Raw genomic sequence first — 19922 nt, 5'->3', positions numbered from 1 at the left:
TTAAAGGACAGTAGTGAATCAGGTGGAGTTTTCTGACATGGGACAATGATTTTACAGTCATCCTTTGATGTTTAATTACAGATTTGTTTTATTGAATTCAAATTTGTCATGGTGACATTTGAAGCAGTTCTCGAGAACATTACCTGGGTCTTTAGATTAATAGTGTAGTGTTAAAATCACTAGGTCATCAACTATCCCTCAGCTCGTCTATTCTTTCTGCCAAAATGCATAACTTCACATTATATTCTATTTGCCACATTTTTGCCCACCCATTTAACCTGCCTGTATTCCTCTGTAGACTCCTTATGTTGTTCTTACTACTTATCTTCTCACCTTTTTTTTGACATCTGCAAAGTTGGCAACAGTACATTTGTTTCTGTCATCCAAGTCAATAACACATTGTAAATATTTGTAGTTCCAGCACTGATCCTTGTGGTACTCTATGCGTTGCCATCCTGAAAATGCCCCCTTTATCCAACTCGTTGCCTTCTATTAGTTAGCCAATCCTCTTTCCATCCTAATATATTACTCCCAATAACTTGGGTGCTTATTATGTAGCCTTATATGCAATAGCATATTGAAATTTTTGGAAACCCAACTGTATTAAATCTACTGGTTCCCATTTACCAACCCAACTTGTTAGATCCTCAAAGAACTGTAATAAATTTGTCGGGCATAATTTTCCCTTCATGATGGTGTGCAGACTTTGATTGATTATATTTTGTGTTTCTAAATGCCTTGCTATTACAACCTTTATAATATACTCTAACATTTTCCCAATCACACATGTTCTAAAGAAGCAATGGCTCTAGCACTGACATTTTGGTCAGTATTCACCATTCTCCAGTCTGAAAAATGACCATTTGCCAATATTTGTTATTCTCTACCCTTGAGTCATCTGTTTAACCTTCAAATACCGACTCTTCTCTTCTATGGATCTCAATTTTGTTAACCATTTTTTAAATGATATTTTGCTAAAACTTTCCTGAAAATTCACAGAAACAACATCTGTTATATTCCCTTCATTGGTCTTCTCTGTTACTTCATCAGAATTTCCAAAGGATTAGTCAAGCATTATCCATCTTTTTAGAGATTAATGCTGGTTCTTCGAACACAGATCTCTCCAAGTATCTTTTAACTTGTCTCTGATTATTGTTGCTAAAACCTTATACTGTATTGATGTTAAACTGGTTCACTTGAAGTTTCTGGAACTACTCTTGCATAATTTTTGAGTAAGATTGCCACATTTGTCACTTTTTAAAATCTCTGGCATCTCCCCTAAATCTTGAAAGACTGGAAGATTTTGGCATACTAAAGCATTAATGTTAGTGCTACCACAGGTCATTGTACTGCTCAATATTTGCCTTTTAGTTATCATTACAAAAATAAATTATCTGATCATTAACACATTGCGGTTTTTGGGACATGCTGTGTGCAAATTGACTGCTGCATTTCCTGTACTATAACTATGGCAACACTTCAAAAACACTTTTATTTGTTGTAAAGTCCCTTCAGATGTCTTGTGGTCATTAAAAAGAAATTCTATAAATGCTTTCTATGAACTGAAGTTTCTTACTTTATCCTTAAGGGTCTTTTTGGTGTACATGAGCTAAACTCCCCAGTAGGATTTCAGGTGGCTCAAGAAAATGCATTGAACGAAATGGAGCAATTAGTGGAACAAGCATGCAGAACACCACCTGGTCCTCAGGTTGTTCAAATCTTTGACAGACTTTCAGACTGTCTTTGTAGAGTTGCTGATTTGGTAAGTAGTGATAACATTTTATTATTGATATGTACATATATTTTAATATGTTTTTCAACATTGACAGCCACTAATTGTAGAGCTAAATTAGCTTTGCTTTCCTTTTCGAATGATATACAAGGCACAAAGGTCTTGTTGCACCACCTCCTTTCACAATCTAATGCCATTGCTAAAAAGTGGAAAGTGTTACGCTTATCCACATTATACTACTTCTGGCATACATTTTTCCACTTAGTCAACTTAGAAATCACACTGAAGAATCTCTGCGTCCTCCTCATATTTCATCCTCCCATATAGCTTTGTAATGTCTGCAAACTTAGATACTGCATTTAGTTCCTTCATCTAAATCATCTAATATAGATTGTGGCTATCTGAGGTCCAAGCACTGATCCCTGTGGTACCCAAGCACTGGTCACTGGCTGACATTCAGAAAATGACCAATTTGTTCTTACTCTTTGTTTCCTGTCTGCCATCCAGTTCTCTATCCATGTCAGTACACTACCCACAATGCACTGATCTCTTACGTAGAAACTTACAAGTTGTCCTGTTATAACGTGCATTTCATAACGTGAATTCACTGTAAAGTGATTGATGAATTGAGGACGCTGTTTCTACAGCACAAACTTTTAAAACATGTGTTGGCTGTAATGCAATGACAGTGCCAACACTTTAAGTGCTATTTCTAATGCCTGATTTTTCTATAACGTGGGGTTGCACAAGCACGCAGCCATCATGTTATAGAAGAACAGACTGTATTAAACGCCTTCTGAGTGTCCAAATAAACCACATCCAATGGTACCCTGATCAACTCTGCTAGTTAAATCTTCAAAAGTCCAATAGATTTCTCAAGCATGACTTAGCTTTTGTAAATCCATGCTGACTCTGTCCAATCCTGTCACTATCTTCAAAGTGCACTGCTATTAGCAGTGAATGTTAGGATTCTATCATTTTCCCCATTACTAATGTCAGGCTAACCAGCCTATAATTCCCTATTTTAATAGTGGGGTTATGTTAGCTACCCTCCAATTCATAGGAATTCCAGAGTCTTTAGAATCTTGAAAAATGAATCTTGCAGATGATGATGATGATTTCCTGGTTTGTACAGTATGGGGATTACTTGATGTATTTTCCTTTATATTCCATATTTCTTTAAATGCTTTGTATCAGTGACCACTTACTCCAATCAAATAAACTTGACATTACTGGCAGTTGTGAATTGTATTGCATTTAATTTTGAACCTCTGGAATCAAGTTCTTGCCAGGAATTTTGCTGTCTAAGCAATAAATAAAATCTTGTTTAATCTTCTTTCACTTTTACTGTTTGGAATTTTATATATTTTTACAAAATTTCATTGCCCAGTTAAAACTTTTGGTGTGTTTTCAGATGCTTTAACTTCTTGTGATAACTTAATTTTCTTCTGTATGTTATTTTCACACAAATTCAAAACTATGATTAGAATTTCATTGTGCCGCATATTGGTAGATTCCATTCCTTTGAAAGTGCTGACATTTCATTGAGTTTTGTGGCTTGTTATTTTTAGAAATTGTACTCTCTTACCATGGTCTGTATAAACGTGGTTTCTGTGGACGTTCACGAATTGGCAGCCCATTGTGATAATGTTCTATGGTAATATCATTCTTACTGCTGCACCTGTATGTAATAGCAATTTAAATTTGAAAATTGATCGAAGCTTCAAAATGTTAGGTCTGATTTTTTTTCAACATTGGACTGTGAAAAAAATGACATATTTCTAGGTAAATAACTGTTTATGATTAATAGAAAAATAACCTAATCTTGCCACTCATCGCTGTATCTTTCATACTAGGCAGATTTTGTTAAGGTAGCACATCCAGACCCTTCATTTCGGGAAGCAGCGGAGAACACCTGTATGACCATTGGCACAGCGGTGGAAAAGTATGTTTTCAGAATTTGCAGTGTATAATTGCTGAAAATCAAAGGAGAAGCAAAGCCATTAGTCCACTCTTCCTGAATTCAACCACAAAAGCTGACATATACTTGAGGTGTAGATTTGAATCTAATTTTGGCCCTTCAGTCAAATAGCAGTTCTTATGAGAGGGTGATATTGGGTTATTCAACAATTATGGAGTGCTCAGAAAAAAATGCAACTTGTCCTAACTTGTAGACTCAATGTGCATTTCCAGCGATGGACATTGGAATCTTCTGGGCTTTAACTGACTTGATCTGTGCTATGGAAAAGTCTGATTTGAATGTTTACTCTATACTAGACATACAGAAATCTTTACATTGACCTTGAGAGATTAATAATCAATTTCTAAACATCCTTTCACATTTTATTCTCAGATGTTTGGGCTCTGAGATAATGGTAGAGTTCAATCTTATTGGTCTTAAATACCAGGTAAAATTGACAAGTTAGGAATGTTTAACCCACCTGCATTGAAATGGGGTTTGCATGCCTTACAGAGCAAGATGCTTAAATGTTCTCAATTTTCACATGGAATTAATTGCCACAGAAATAAGCTTTTGCATTAATGGATGAGATTAAGCTCAAGCGGATCCGTTGGTCTTGAATCCTGTGTAGAAATTCGTAGAAATTTAAACATCCAAAAATCATTAGATCATAATTATTTGTGCAATCGTGCAACATACAGCTTAGCAACTACATTTTTCTAGGAGATAAGTGGTTAATTTCATTTGGATGTGAAATCCTTTGGGGCATTTGAAAAAACATAAATGGCACTGTATAAATGAAAGATTTTACTTCCATTCCAAGAACCAGAAGCATGGAGCACTAATAAAGATGCTGAAAATCATAGGCCCCCTGTGGTTTGATGAGGTTATTGGGGTTGAAGCAGGAGGGTGAGTGAGGCAAAGTATTGGTGGGATAGTTGCATCAATGGCTTTTGTAAATATGTTTATGTTTCCTTTGGAGTACTTTTGTGGCTCTTGAGCTTGCTTGTCTGTTCTCCTCTCACTGCTCCCCACCACCACTTGCATCTTGTCATGCCCTAATTGGGAAATCTTTGCTGTCTTGGCCATCTTTACTAATTGCTTTAGTTCCAATACTTGCATATGTCTGTTGCGCTTCATATTATTTTTGTGTTATTTAAATGTAGGGATCAATGCAATAGCAAAGGAACTAGACAGCAAAATGTTTATTGCTGTCATCTTTTGCAATGAATTGTACAATTCAGTTATAGTTGTAATCAACAATGCCAAGTTCAAATGATTTGGGAAAGTCTGATACATACAAGTGTTACAAGCATCAATGAAGGTATAAAGGCACAAGAGCCAGTCCATTGACAAATTTAATTATGGTATTGTGGAATTTTTCAAAGTTAAAAATCACACAACACCAGGTTATAGTCCAACAGGTTTATTTGGCAACACTAGCTTTTGGAGCCTTGCTCCTTTATCAGGTGGTTGTGGAGTATACGATCGTAAGACACAGAATTTATAGCAAAGGTTTACAGTGTGATGCAACTGAAACAATATATGGAAAAAGATCTGGATTGTTTGTTAAGTATCTCACCTTTTTGGAATGACCGTGTTGGTTTCGGTTATTTCAAATGTAAATCACAAAACCTTTTAAAAAGTTCATTCTCAAGTAAACCCCCCCCCCCCCCCCCCCCACCGCACGCATACTTGCAGAATTACATTTTTATTTTGCTCATAAACTGCATGAATCCATGTAAGATTCTGTAAATTTCTTTTTTTAGAAATAGAATCAGTCTGAACATTGGGGCACAGACAGACAGACTTTAACCTCACACCTTCAATGCATTATCTATGCGGACATAACACCTATTGTTAAAGTTCACTTGAGAATGTAACTTTAAAAACAGATCTGGATTTTCTTATGAAAGAACTGAAGCCAACATGGTCATTCTAAAAGATAACAGACTTAACAAACAAACCAGGTGTTTTTCAATATATTGTTTCAGTTGCATCACACTATAAACTTTTACTGTAAATTTTGTGTCTTATGATCTTACACTCCACAACCATGAAGGAGCAGCGCTCTGAAAGCTAGAGCTGCCAAATAAACCTGTTGGACTATAACCTGGTGTTGTGATTTTTAACTTTGTACACCCCAGTCCAACATTGGCACCTCCAAATCATGAAATTTTTCGTATTGCTTATTTTAACCATTAGAAATTAATAATAGTGTGACTGATGCATATGGTCAATAAGAAATCAGCATATTTTGAGAGATGCTGGGGAGCAAAGTAACTATTATTTAATCATAACATGAAATATTCTCATGATTATGTAATTACTTCATCGTTTGCCATAGACTGCAGTCGGAAATCTACACCAGTGTATTTGAAACACTTTGAGGAGAAAGTGAGGGCTGCAGATGCTGGAGATTAGAGCTGAAAATGTGTTGCTGGAAAAGCGCAGCAGGTCAGGCAGCATCCAAGGAACAGGAGAATCGACGTTTCGGGCATAAGCTTTTCTTCAGGAATGCATTCCTGAAGAAGGGCTTATGCCCGAAACGTCGATTCTTCTGTTCCTAGAATGCTGCCTGACCTGCTGCGCTTTTCCAGCAACACATTTTCAGCTCGTATTTGAAACACTTATATGTCTCCTTTTCTTATGTTTGCAATGTACGCATTTTAAAAATGCTTAAAATGTACAAATGTAGTAAATATTAATTTTAGATTTGGGCACAAGATACTTATGTGTATTGGGACAGATTCTCTTGTACCAGCCCTACTCAGCTAGATAACTTGATAGTTGCTTGCTTTTTGCAAGTACTCTTGCAGCGGATAAAATGTCATCCTTGCCTTATTTATAAGTGTTCAGGCAGGAGGCTGGAAGAACACAGCAAGCCAGGGAGCATCAGGAGGTGCAGAAGTCAACATTTAGGGTATAATGCTTCAGCACTGGGGGTGGGTGTGGGGGAGCTGCAGTTAAAGGGGGAGACTGGGGCAGGGTGGTAAAGTGGGGATAGGTGAAGACAGGTAGAGGGTACAACCTGGTTGGTCAGTGGGAGGAATGAGTCTGGTTGGTGGCTGGGCAGGGAAGGGGCTGGGAAGGGAGTCAGGGGATGAGGAGGGAGGTTATTTGAAATTGGAGAACTCAATGTTGAGTCCTCCGGGCTATAGGTGACCAGGCGTAAGATAAGGTGTTCCTCTATTAGGCGCTGTGATATGTTTGCAATGGAGGAGGCCAAGGATGGTCATGTCAGAAAGGGAGTGGGAACGGGAATTGAAATGGCCAGTGACTGAGACGTCTGGTTGGCCCCTGCGGACCCGGCTGAGATGCTCGGTGAGCCATTCCCTAAGTTTACATTTGGTCTCCCTGATGTAGAGAAGACTACATCGGGAGCACCTGATGCTGTAAACCTCCTTCTAACCTGGAAGGACTGTTCCAGGATAGACATGAAGACGGGTGGTGTACCACCAGGTTTTATATCTCTTCTGGTTGCAGGGGAAGGTACCTGGGGGTTTGGTGGCGGAGGTGGAGTGAACCAAGGACTGTTGGAGGGAACAGTCCTTGCGGAAGGCTGAGAGGGGTGGGAAGAGGAAGATGTTCTTGGTGGTGGGATCTATTTGGACTTGGCGGAATTGTTTGAGGATGATGCGTTGGATGCGTAGACTGGTGGGGTGGTAGGTGAAGACAAGGGGGACTCTGTCCTTATTGCCTTGGGTGAGAGGGGTTTTAGAGCCGTGGAACAGGGAATGGAGATGATATGGTGGAGGGCTGTATGGATGACAGAGGGAGGAAAAGCGCATTGTTCAAAATAGGTGGACACCTGGGATGCTTGCGAATGGAATGTTTCCTCATCTGAGCAGGTGTGGAGGAATTGGGAGAATGGGATGTAGTTATTTATAAGTGTTGACAGCCCTGTACTCTTAAATTGTTCCACGTGTTGATGGCACTAATGTGCATTTTCTGCTTTGTGTCATTTTGCAGTATAAATTTAGGAATTATTTAAATCCTATTCCAGCACCAACAATGAGTGTAAAAAATTAGGCAGACAGATTTGAATTCACTATATATGACTCCTCTGGAAGGAGTCAAAATGAAAAGGAAGCAATTTGTTAATGGAGGACAGCGCTTGGAGACTTCTGAGCTGCAGCAGCAGGCTGTATCTAAACCAACTGGCAAGCTTCATATTCTTGGAGCAACGGAAGTAGAGAAGATGTTACTTGTGAAATACGTGTTGATCCACTAATGTGACTATCACATTTTGATTGGAGGCTCTTCAGATTCCGACAGTATGATCAATTTCTCACTGAAGGTGTACAGTACCTACTGAATGGCCTGGACAGAGTAGATGCTGGGAAGATGTCTCCATTGGTAGGAGAGACCTAGGACCTGAGGGCATAGCCTTAGAGTGAGGGGAAGACCGTTTAGAATGGAGATAAGGAGAATTGTCTTCAGCCAGAAAGTGGTGAATGTATGGAATTCACTGCCACAGAAGGCTGTGGAGACAGGTCATTGAGTATATTTAAGATTGAGATAGATAGTTTCTTGAATATCAAGGGAATGCCAATGAAGGATTACGGGGGGATAGTGGGAGAATGGGGTTGAGAAACTTATCATGGAGGAGAAAGTGAGGACTGCAGATGCTGGAGATCAGAGTTGAGAGTGTAGCGCTGGAAAAGCACAGCAGGTCAGGCAGCATCCAAGGAGCAGGCGAATCGATGTTTCAGACATGGACCCTTCATCAGGAATGAACGGAAACATGCCCGAAACATTGATTCTCCTGCTCCTCAGATGCTGCTTGATGTGCTGTGCTTTTCCAGCACCACACTCTCGACTGAGAAACTTATCAGCCATGATTGAATGGCAGAGCAGAATGGCCTAATTTCTGCTCCTATGTTTTGTGGTCTAGTATCACATTGAGTCTGCCACTAAAGCTATTTGTTCATAGTGTATTGGCACTTTCAACAGAGAACAGAGACATTGACCCTAGAGGAAGAGAATCAAGTCACACACCGATTTAAACAATAGTGTCTGAATATCTGCACCAAAAGTACATTCAACTCATGCAGCAAACAGCCTAAAATATAACCAGTCACTGCTTACTAAAGCAGGCACTGTTCAAAGTTTGCCTATTGAGTGGTGCTAATATTGAATGTATTTTGTGACTTGTTTTCTGCATTTTTGATACAGTACATCATATAATTCAACATTCATAATGTGCTACTTTTCCTTTTTTAGATTGAACACTAATATTGAACTTTGTAATAGTTTGAAAACCTTACTGAATGATAAAGAAGCCATGGATTTGCTGGATCCAGATACAAGGTATTTTTAAATTCTGTTCCCCATTCCCTTTTACCCATAATCTGAGAAAATCACACATTTTATAACTAAATGAAGTTATCGAGCTGAAATTCAAAGTGTATTGAAAGGTTTGTGCTGGACTCTAGGTACTTCCTTGAGTTATTTTAGTAGGTACACATCCATTCAGAGTCATTCATACTTTACAAGACAGATAGGAAAATATAATATGAAAAAGACAGGGAAGTTTCAGACAGATACAGATAGACTTGGTAAGTGAGCAAACATCTGGCAGTTGGACTACTGGTTAAATATGAAGTTGTTCACTTTGACAGCAAGAATGATAAAGCATAGTATCATTAAAATGGAGAACGATTGCAGAATTATCATGTGCAGAGGGATTTAGGCGTTCTGGTACATGAATTACAAATGGTTAGTATGTAAGTGTGGCATGTGATCAGGAGGCTTGAGGGATACTATCCTTTGTCATGAGAGGAAAATGAAAAGATGTTATGCTTCAGTCATACAAGGAATTGGTGAGACTATACCTTGAATATTCCTCATTTAATGAAAGATGTAAATACATCTCTTTTTCCCTTCTCCCCTCTCCCTTGTCCCTCTTTTTCTCTCTCTCCCCTCTCACGCTTGCCCTCTTTCTTTCTTGCATTTCCCCCCCCCACATCCTTGTCACTCTTTCTCACCTCCCCCAGTCCCTTACCCTTCTCTGTCTTTCTCCTGTCATCGCATGAAATTAATTACTAGTCTGGAGCCACGTTACTAATGCAGCATCTGGCCAAATTGTCCATTTGAAGTTAATTTTTAAAAATTTATTCCATTAAGTTTCTACATAATCTATTAGAAAAGAGCCCAGTTTTCTAGTAATTGTAGTAACTGGATATTCTGATCTGAGACACTAAAACTGATACTTTGTCATGACAGTTCTGATACATTAGTGAAAGTAATTTCTTGAACTCAAGTTGACATGATTAATTTTATCCAATTGAAAAATGATGCTGTAAAATTAACCTTTTTTTAAAAAGCATTGTTACTTAATTGAGCTACAACAAGACTATTTGATTTTTCATTTTACAGGAGAGTGGCAGAGTTGTTTATGTTTGACTTTGAGATCAGCGGAATTCATCTGAATGAGGAGAAGGTAACAATTAAAACAAAACAATATATGAGTAAGGAAAATAGTGAATTTGCACTCATAGCACTTTTCACAAATTCAGGATGTCTGAAAATCTTTTCTACTTGGTTAAGTACCCTTTGTTGTGTAGCCGCTGTAATGTAGGGAAATCTGGTAGCCAACTTTGGGACAGTAATGTTCCACACAGCGCTCTGATAGTAACAAGATAATCTACCCCTTTTATAGTGTTGGTTGAAGACATGGATGTTAGGAGACATTTTTTGTTGTAAAATGTCAAACATAATGCACTTTTCTTTGTCATAAAAGTGCGCAGCAAATACCTTGCACTAGAGCTAGAAGAGAGTTTAACAAGTGCATAAAGCATCTTAATTACATCCTGAATTCTATTAAATAACTTAAAAAGGTAACAGGGATTATAGCTCTGGGATTTTCTTTATTAATCCACCTTTATGCAGGAGACTCGATTAAACAATAATCTTGGAGAATTATTATATAATACTGCGGCACTGAAACTTATTCATTCCACTTTTGCTGCCCTAGTTCTTTCAGCGAGCAAACAGTTAATCCATTTCCCTGGCTCTTTCCCCATAACCCTGCATTTTTTTTTCTCCAAGTCCTGATCCAATTTCATTTTGCATGCTAGTATTGAACCTGCTACCATCACACCATCAGACAGTGCGCTCCAAATCCTAACCACTTGTGTGTGTACATTAAAAAAAACCTTCTGGTTCTTTTGCCAATATCCAAAGTTTCTGCCTTCTGATTACTGACCTTTTGTCCGTTGAAATAATTTTCTCTTTATTTTATTCTAAATATAAAATCATGATTTTAAATGCTTCTATCAAATCTTCTCTTGACCACAAATGCTGGCAGACCTTTTCTATCAGCTTCTGTTTTTGTTTCATATTTCCAGCATCTGTAGTTCTTTGGTTTTCTTCTCTTGACATTTATTTACTCCAAGAAGAACAACACCATTTATGACTGTCCATTATATAACCGTTAGCCCTCATCACTGAAACCATTCTCATCGATCCTCCTGCACCCTCTCCGAAGTTTTTACATACGTCTTAAACTTTTTTTCAAATTTGGCCATCAATGTTACATTTAAAATCAGCTAGAGTTTTAGGATTTGTAGGTTTTGCAGTCCTCTGCCTTTATTCATAAAACTCCCCATTTGCTTTGTGTCTGCTTGGTTAATATGGTCTGTCAGAGACCCATAGAGTCATACAGCAAGTAAACAGACCCTTCAATCCATCCAGTCCATGCCGAACATAATCCTAAATTAAACTAGTCCCACCTGCCTGCTCCTGGCCCATATCCCTCCAAACTTTACCTATTCATGTACTTATCCAAATGTCTTTTAAATGTTTTATTCATACCCACATCCACTACTTCCTCAGGAAGTTCATTCCACACAGGAACCAACTCTGTATAAAAAAATTTGCCCCTCTTGTATTTTTTTAAATCTCTCTCTCACTTTAAAATGTGCACCCTGTTCTTGAAGCCCCCATCCTTGGGAAAATACAACTACTATTAACTCTAATCTATACCCCTCATTATTTTAATAAATTTTTATAAGGTCACCTCTCCATTCTTACATTCCAGTAAAAAAGTCAAACCTTCCATACTCAGCAACATCCTGGTAAATATATTCTGAGCTCGCTCCAGCTTAATGATGTCCATCCTATAACATCTTCAAAGATTTGTGGACAAACACTCCCAGATGAGCGGCACGGTGGCACAGTGGTTAGCACTGCTGCCTCACAGCGCCAGAGACCCGGGTTCATTTCCCGCCTCAGGCGACTGACTGTGTGGAGTTTGCACGTTCTCACTGTGTCTGCGTGGGTTTCCTCCGGGTGCTCCGGTTTCCTCCCACAGTCCAAAGATGTGCAGGTTAGGTGAATTGGCCATGCTAAATTGCCCGTAGTGTTAGGTAAGGGGTAAATGTAGGGGTATGGGTGGGTTGCGCTTCGGCGGGGCGGTGTGGACCTGTTGGGCCGAAGGGCCTGTTTCCACACTGTAAGTAATCTAATCTAATCTAATCAAATCTAATCTCTCTTCTTGCACCCTTTAGTATTGTGCCATTTTAGTTTGTATTGCCTGTTTCAATTCTGTATCAAAATGTATCTCTTCATATTCTTCATTATATTCCATCTGCCATGTCTCTGACCATTCCTCCAGGCTGTTTGTTGTCTTAAAGTCTATTACTACTTTCTCACTATTTACTAAATTTGAACATTTTTTTGTCATCTGTGGATTTTAAAGTTGTGCTATGTACCTATACATTCAAATAACTAATATAACTCAAAAATGGCAGTTGTCCTACTACTCAATCTTGCAGAACACCATTGATTATCCTAGTCTGGGCTTAAATGTTATTTACTGCAACGTTTTGTGCCAATTAAGTAATCCTAATGAATTTTGTGGTCATTCAGATTCTATGACATTTATGCCGTGACTTTCAGTTTTGTTAAAAAAAAAGTTTAATAGTAGATAACTTGTTTTGCAGATCTGTATCTGCATCAATAATCATTCAGCCCTCACTTATCCCCTGATATCCAATTAAAAATACCTTGTTTTCTTCAGTCATGCAATGTTGGTGTTGTAGCCAAAATCAAAATGTATTGCCCATCCTTAGTTACCCTTGAGAATGTGGTGGTGAGTTGCCACTTCATGCAACACTGCAGTCTATGTGATGACCGTACACCCATGGTGCTGTTAGCTAGTTGTTAGGACTCACTGGGGAAGCATGTTCAAAATCAAACTCTTTATTCCTGTACTCTTCAAAAAGTAAAAGATTTTTAAAAATATGCAAAATTCTCCAACTTACCTAATGTTTACACCCAAGTCGTTAGAAAGTATTGACTGAGTTTCTGTAATGAAAAATAATTACTATTTATTACAAATAATTAGATTCTTGTTACAGGTATACTGTGATAAACCATTGGCATGTAACATGATTAATAAAACACTAATTCCCTTAAATTCCCCCTTACATGCACACAGCCAAACAAACAAGGTAAAATACATTATGATCAGAGGGGGGAAAAGGGGAAAGAGAGTTCAGCAGTCTTTGTTATCAAGTTTTGGTGTTGAGATCCTCTTTATGATTCTGCTGGTCATCTTGGTACTTTATTTTCTCCAGAAGCTTCCATTGATTGGTAAGTGACTCAAGGTGGTCAGTTCACTGACTTGTTATAGAATAATGCAGTCCAGGAACAGGCCCTTAGCCCACCACGTTTGTGCCAATCATGAAGCCATTCTAAGCTAATTCCATCTGCCTGCACATGATCCATATCTCTCTAATCCATATCCCTTCATGTGTCTGTCTAAATGCCTGTTAAGCTTTGCTAACATGGCAGTGTGTTCCAGACACCTACCACCCTTTTTTAATTTAAAAAAAGCTTGCTTTGCATATCTCCCTTAATTTTCCCCCCTCTCACCTTTTTAAACCTACGCACCATAATATGTGACATTTCCATCCTGGGAAACAAGACTCCGAATATCCACCCTATCAATGTCGTTCATAATTTTATATACTTTTATCAGGTTGCCCCTCAGCATCTGATGCTCTAGCAAAAACAATCTGTTTGTCCAACCTCTCCTTAAAGTTTGCCAGTTAAAAATCACACCTTAGAACAGCTCGGTGCAGTAAAGATAAACTAGATTTCACCAGTTTTACGGTCAGTTTTGACTGCAGAGAATAGAGAGACCACTCTTGAGCTGCGGAAGAACCTAATATCTCTTTCTCTTGGTGTTGGGAAAATCACCAGCCTTGGAATCAGAGTCTGGTTCAACAACAAGTTTATTGTACAAGGAAATACTGGAGCTCCTGAGGAGAGAAGGACACCAACAGCACAGTGGTCAGCTGCGATTCTTCTCTCAACCCGGAGCACATGTACATTTTGTGATATTATAGGTCAGTGATGAGGATATTGTCTCTGTAACACAGTTTATTTGTTGTTAACATTGCAAAATCGTTGATAGTTTCGATGCAGTCATTGTCAGTTCCAGTGCAGTCTTTGTTAATTTCAGCACAGTCATTGTCAGTTTCAATGTCTGCGCGGAAGTCCATTGCTGTAGTAATGGGCACTAATCGCTCTTCCTGAGAAGGACGATTACTGCAGCCCTGGTTATTACCACTTTGAATCGAGTCTGTATCAAACAGTTAGCATTTCTATCAAAGGACCCAGATACTTCGGCAGACAGTATACGTTACTAATATGTATTCTCTCCTCCACCCGCCTTAAGCTAATCAACTAGGTTGTGATTGCATTTTACTAGCATTCTGGTGGCAGTATCTGTGTTCTGCTGTCTCTCTCCTTATTCTGGTCCAGCTGCCATCTAGTGTCAAGTAGCCAACTTATGGTTCAACGGCCATCTTGTGTGTCTGTGTGCCAAGTGTCACTCTGCCCTGTGCCATCTCCCACTTCATTCTCTTACTTGTTCCCAATTCCAAGCAGCTCAGTTACTGAAGAACAAATCATATGGTTGTTGACAGGAAAAAAAGGTCTCAGTAATCGGTAACTGGTCATGAAATAATAGACTACTAGATTTTTGTTACCAACCAAAGCTTTATCAGTAACTCATTTGGCTCCAAAACATTGGCAACTCAAAATTCCATTAGTACTTGGCATAACAGTTGTCTACATGGTGCTCGTTGTGGATATCTGGCTGCTTACTTTACAAATCTGTAACCCACTAGTTTTTAAAAAAGGTCTTGCTCATTTTAGTCCACCGTTTTTAAAATTAAAAATAAAAAGGAACCTTCTTACATTAGGCGTTCTAGGATTTTTTTCTGCATGATGATGAAGGAACTACAATAGATTTCCAAGTCATGATGATATGTGACTTAGCTGAGCTTACAGGTGGTAGGTGTTTCTGTTTATCTCTGACCCTCTGGGAAGTAGAGATTGCAAATTTGACTTATGCTGCCAAAAACACTTTTGGGAAATTGCGAGAATGCACCGTGTAGATAATGCACACTACAGTGTTGGGTGCTGGTAGTGGAGAGTGTGAATGTTTGAAGATGTTGGAGGAAGGTTGCTTTGTCTTGTATGTTGTTGAGCTTTTTGAGTACTAGTAAAACTGGACTCGCCAAGCAAAGTGCAGATTATTGCATTACACTCCTGTAGTGTCCAGTTGATAGTCAACAAGCTTTAGAGAGTGAGGAACGAATCATTGTCAAAAATATGGCTGGTCCAGTTAAATTTCTGATAGTTGTTGGTCTTCAGGATATTGTTCCTGAATTATTCTGTGATGGTAAGGCCATTAAATGTCAAAAGGAAGTGTTAATCACTCTATTGAAAGACACTAATTTTATTTGTACAAAATTCTTATAGGGCTTGACAGGGTAAATGTGGGCAAGATTTTTCCTCTGGCTTAGAATCCAGAACCAGATGACACAATCTCTGAATAAGGGTAGGTCATTTCGGACTAGGATAAGAATATTTTCACTCTGAGGGTGAATCCTCAGAGCTGGTGAATTTTTTGAATTCTGTGCCTGGGAAGACTGTAGAGGCCCAGTCATTGTGTGTTTAATTTGAAGATTGATACATTTTTCATTATTTAAGTTATGAAGGGATATGTGAATTGTCCCTTCACAAAGCACTATTGAGATAGAGGATCAACCATGATCTATTTGAATGCGGAGTGAACTTGAGAGCTAATTGTCTACTCCTGCTCCTATTTCCTATGTTCCTGTGCTGCTAATGCATGTTATTGAGATCTTGCAGCATGCTAGCCCAGATTAATTTGGTACATAATGAGTTGGCAAGGAAATGAATGAACAATATGTAGTTATCTGTGAAGAGTTCATTTCAGAAAGAATGTAATTAATGCAACAGCTGAAGATTCTTGTACCAACTCACTGTCCTGATTTCACTCTTGTAGCAGAGTTCTAGGTCTTAAAATGATGCAGTTGCAGCAACCAGAATCTTTGTCCTTTTATGCTAGTTATGAGTTGAGCTGGTGGAAAGTTGGTCCCTCTAATTCACTGACTCCCTGTGACTTTGACTTTACAGAGCTCTTCTGATGCCAAGGGAAGACACACTCTTCCCTCACCGGTGGAATCCAGTCTTTACTTTTTCCCTTATTTGCTGCCAAAACTTCAATGAGATCTGGAAACCAGACTGCACAATAGGAAGCAGGTTGTTGATGAACAAGTGCCAGCCGACAGCATTGTCAGTGACATTTCCATCACTTTTCTAATGATTTAAGAATAGTCTGATGCACTGTCAATTTCTGAATCAGACTTGTCCTGCTTGTTTGTGGACAAGATGTACTTGCATAATTTTAATCTTTGTTTGGTAGATGTTGGTGTTGAAGCTATACTTTAGTGGTTCAGTATGACAAGTGCTGTGTTTACTCTGAGAGTGCAAGTCTTCAGCTGAGTTGGGATGCTATTGTAGGTCAGAGACTGCTATATTTGATGTGCTGATCTGTTAATTGAACCAGTTAGTTGAGCACAATTTGCTGTTCAATCCATGCTGGCTCTTGTTGTATTTAGTCCAGATCAGTGTCTGTAATTATTGTTTCTAAAAAACCTTCCTATCACTGATGTTGAATTGTCTAGTGTGTAACTGCCAAATTTTTATCCTTTCTTCTCCTATTTTGAATTATGGATGTAACATTTACAATGCGTACAGTCCTGTGCCAATAGTCCTGAATCTGAAGAGATTTTGAAAATAGTGACAAGACCTTTCCCAATTTATGCTGGTGCCTCTCTCAGCAACTTAATAGTACATCATATTTGGTCCAAACAACATAACCATTTCAAGTACCATCAACCTTCCTACTATTTCTTTTTGATACAGTTTATCTTGTCCAATATTCTGATAATCGTCTTGCTGACTCTAGCTATTCATGTAGGACTTAAGTCATCCCTTCTGTCTACACCAGTAGATCTTCATGTTGACACTATTTTCTCCACTTCTTCTCTGATAGAAATTACTATTTAAATACCTGTGGAAGTTTAGCATACTTTACATTTAATGGTTAGCTGCAAAGTTATTCTCCTACTGTCTCTTTGCCCTATTATTTCCCTTTTTTTCTCTGTAATTTTTACATTCAACCTTTTGTTTGTTCTTATCAAGCTGATCTCTGTCATATACCTTTCTTTTCTGCTTTATCCTACACATAAACCTCCTCAGGTAGCTTAGCTATTGAAGTCTTCTCTTTCCCCTTTGTGTAAATTTATGAATACTGTTTAGGGTGTAGCTTTGCTCGCTGAGCTGTAGGTTTGATATCCAGCCCTTTCATTACCTGGCTAGGTAACATCATCAGTGGCGACCTCCAAGTGAAGCAAAGCTGTTGTCTCCTGCTTTCTATTTATGTTTGTCCTAGATGGGGTTCCTGGGGTTTGTGGTGATGTCATTCCCTGTTTGTTTTCTGAGGGGTTGATAGATGATATCTAGATCTATGTGTTTGTTTATGGCGTTGTGGTTGGGGTGCCAGGCCTCTAGGAATTCTCTGGCATGCCTGTGCTTAGCCTGTCCTAGGATAGATGTGTTGTCCCAGTCGAATTGGTGGTTTTTTTCATCTGTGTGTAGGGCTACGAGGGAGAGATGGTCGTGTCTTTTTGTGGCTAGCTGGTGTTCGTGTATCCTGGTGGCTAACTTTCTTCCTGTTTGTCCTACATAGTGTTTGTGGCAGTCCTTGCATGGAATTTTGTAGATGACCAATGTCATTTACAAAATTCCATGCAAGGACTGCCACAAACACTATGTAGGACAAACAGGAAGAAAGTTAGCCACCAGGATACACGAACACCAGCTAGCCACAAAAAAGACTCGACCATCTCTCTCTCGTAGCCCTACACACGGAGGAAAGAAACACACCATTTCGACTGGGATAACACATCTATATTGGGACAGGCTAAGCAAAGACATGCCAGAGAATTCCTAGAGGCCTGGCACCCCAACCACAACGCCATAAATAAACACACAGATCTAGATACCATCTATCAACCCCTCAGAAAACGAACAGGGAATGACATCACCACAAACCCCAGGAACCCCATCCAGGACAAACATATAAATAGAAAGCAGGAGGCAACAGCTTCTCTTCACTTGGAGGTCGCCACTGATGATGTTACCTAGCCAGGTAATGAAAGGGCTGGATATCAAACCTACAGCTCAGCGAGCAAAGCTACACCCTAAACTCAACCTGAGCTACAAACCTTCACAAACCTTATGAATACTGTACCTGATGGGCTGAATGATCACTCTCACTGCTGTTATGAATGTCAAATAAAGAAAGAAAAGGGAGAAGGATCATACATTGCCTTTTGTAACTTTGGGAGAACATATGATCACTTGAAGTTATTGTGAAGAATGTCTGACATGCTCAAAAGACTCTTCTTTTTTTCTTCCTCTTTACACAATGCCTCCAATCTTTGCATCTCCATGAATTAGTCATGTGTGTTAGAACAAGGTTGTCATTCCATTTTCAACAGTTCCCCTCCACTGCTGAACTGCACCTGAGTTCTTTCCAATTCTCATATTTTATACCTTTTTCTCCAGGTTTAACTTAATAGAACTTATTGTCCTTTGAAGGTTCGCCTTAACACCAAGTACCCAATATAGTGTGAAGTTCTTTCTATGAATCAGGGAGGAAATGTATTTATTTGCTGGGAGCTTTCACAATTACCTGCTATTGTTTGTACATCACCTTTCCTTATAATCCTCTGCTATTCCCAATTCATACTTTCATAACTCTCTTGAAATATTCCATCTTCAGCATCAAAACCCTTTTATAGAAGCTTTGTTGTTCTTGTTTATTAGGTGTTTATTCCCAGAGTTGTTGATAAAGGTTTTCCATCTAATTCCTTATTGGGCTATTGAGCCAGAGTTATTTATTAGATTAATTTCTAGTCTATTTCCATATATCATTTGATTTTCACTATTCAGCAACATTTTTTCATTTAAAAGGTTATGCAAAAATCCTAAGTCTTTTTATTTGTTTCAAGTATCTATCCAGTTGCTATCCCCTAATTGCATATGCTGCATCTGATCTTGGTCATTTTTCGGGTGAGCAGCACACCTGCCACCACCTTAGAATAATCGTTTTGTTGAAGAAATCATTCTGCTAGGTTTGTTTCCAGAGTAACTAATCTTTAAGCAGTTTACAGTAAAACAAAACTTGTAGCAAAAACATGTTCCTCTATTTCAAGCTATTTCTGAAAGATTGATTGTTTTTGAAATGAAGTTAGAAATACACTAAGACATATGCTGGATTTTTAAAATTCATTAGTGGGATATGGACATCACTGGCCAGGCCAGTATTTGTTGCCTGCCCCGTGTTATTCTGGAAAAGGTAGTGATGAGCTGTTGCTTTGAACTGCTGTGAAGGGACATCCATGTAGCTGTTAGTGAGGGTATTCCAGTATTTTGGCCAAGTGACACTGAAAGAATGGCTATATATCTTTAAGTCAGGATGGAGCTTGCAGGTGATGATCTTGCACATCTTTTGCCCTTGGCATTTTAAATGCTAGAGATTATAGATATGGAAGTTATGTCTAATGGCCTTTCTGAGGTTCTAGATGAGTCTCACTGCTGCAACGGCGTTGATGGTGAAGGGAGAAAATGTTCAAGGTGTGAGTTGGGCCATGCAGGATAGTAAAAACAATGACTGCAGATGCTGGAAACCAGATTCTGGATTAGTGGTGCTGGAAGAGCACAGCAGTTCAGACAGCATCCAAGGAGCAGCGAAATCGACGTTTCGAGCAAAAGCCCTTCATCAGGAATAAAGGCAGAGAGCCTGAAGCGTGGAAAGATAAGCTAGAGGAGGGT

The 19922-nt window shown here is 38.8% G+C and overlaps 1 protein-coding gene across 1 annotated transcript in view; it reads left to right on the top strand.

Annotated features, from left to right (window-relative positions):
- The window catches only part of LOC122550751 (mitochondrial intermediate peptidase-like), a 156126-nt gene that overhangs the window by 11494 nt on the left and 124710 nt on the right, over positions 1–19922 (top strand). The window contains exons 2-5 of the mRNA XM_043691957.1: positions 1589–1762; positions 3589–3677; positions 8919–9005; positions 10074–10137. Of these exons, the coding sequence (XP_043547892.1) occupies positions 1589–1762; positions 3589–3677; positions 8919–9005; positions 10074–10137 (414 nt within the window). The remainder of the gene's footprint in view (positions 1–1588; positions 1763–3588; positions 3678–8918; positions 9006–10073; positions 10138–19922) is intronic.

Source organism: Chiloscyllium plagiosum, chromosome 6 (assembly GCF_004010195.1).
Source record: "Chiloscyllium plagiosum isolate BGI_BamShark_2017 chromosome 6, ASM401019v2, whole genome shotgun sequence".
Lineage (NCBI taxonomy): Eukaryota > Metazoa > Chordata > Chondrichthyes > Orectolobiformes > Hemiscylliidae > Chiloscyllium > Chiloscyllium plagiosum.
Note: the sequence above shows the minus strand (reverse complement) of the source record. Positions and strands in the feature narration are given on the sequence as shown.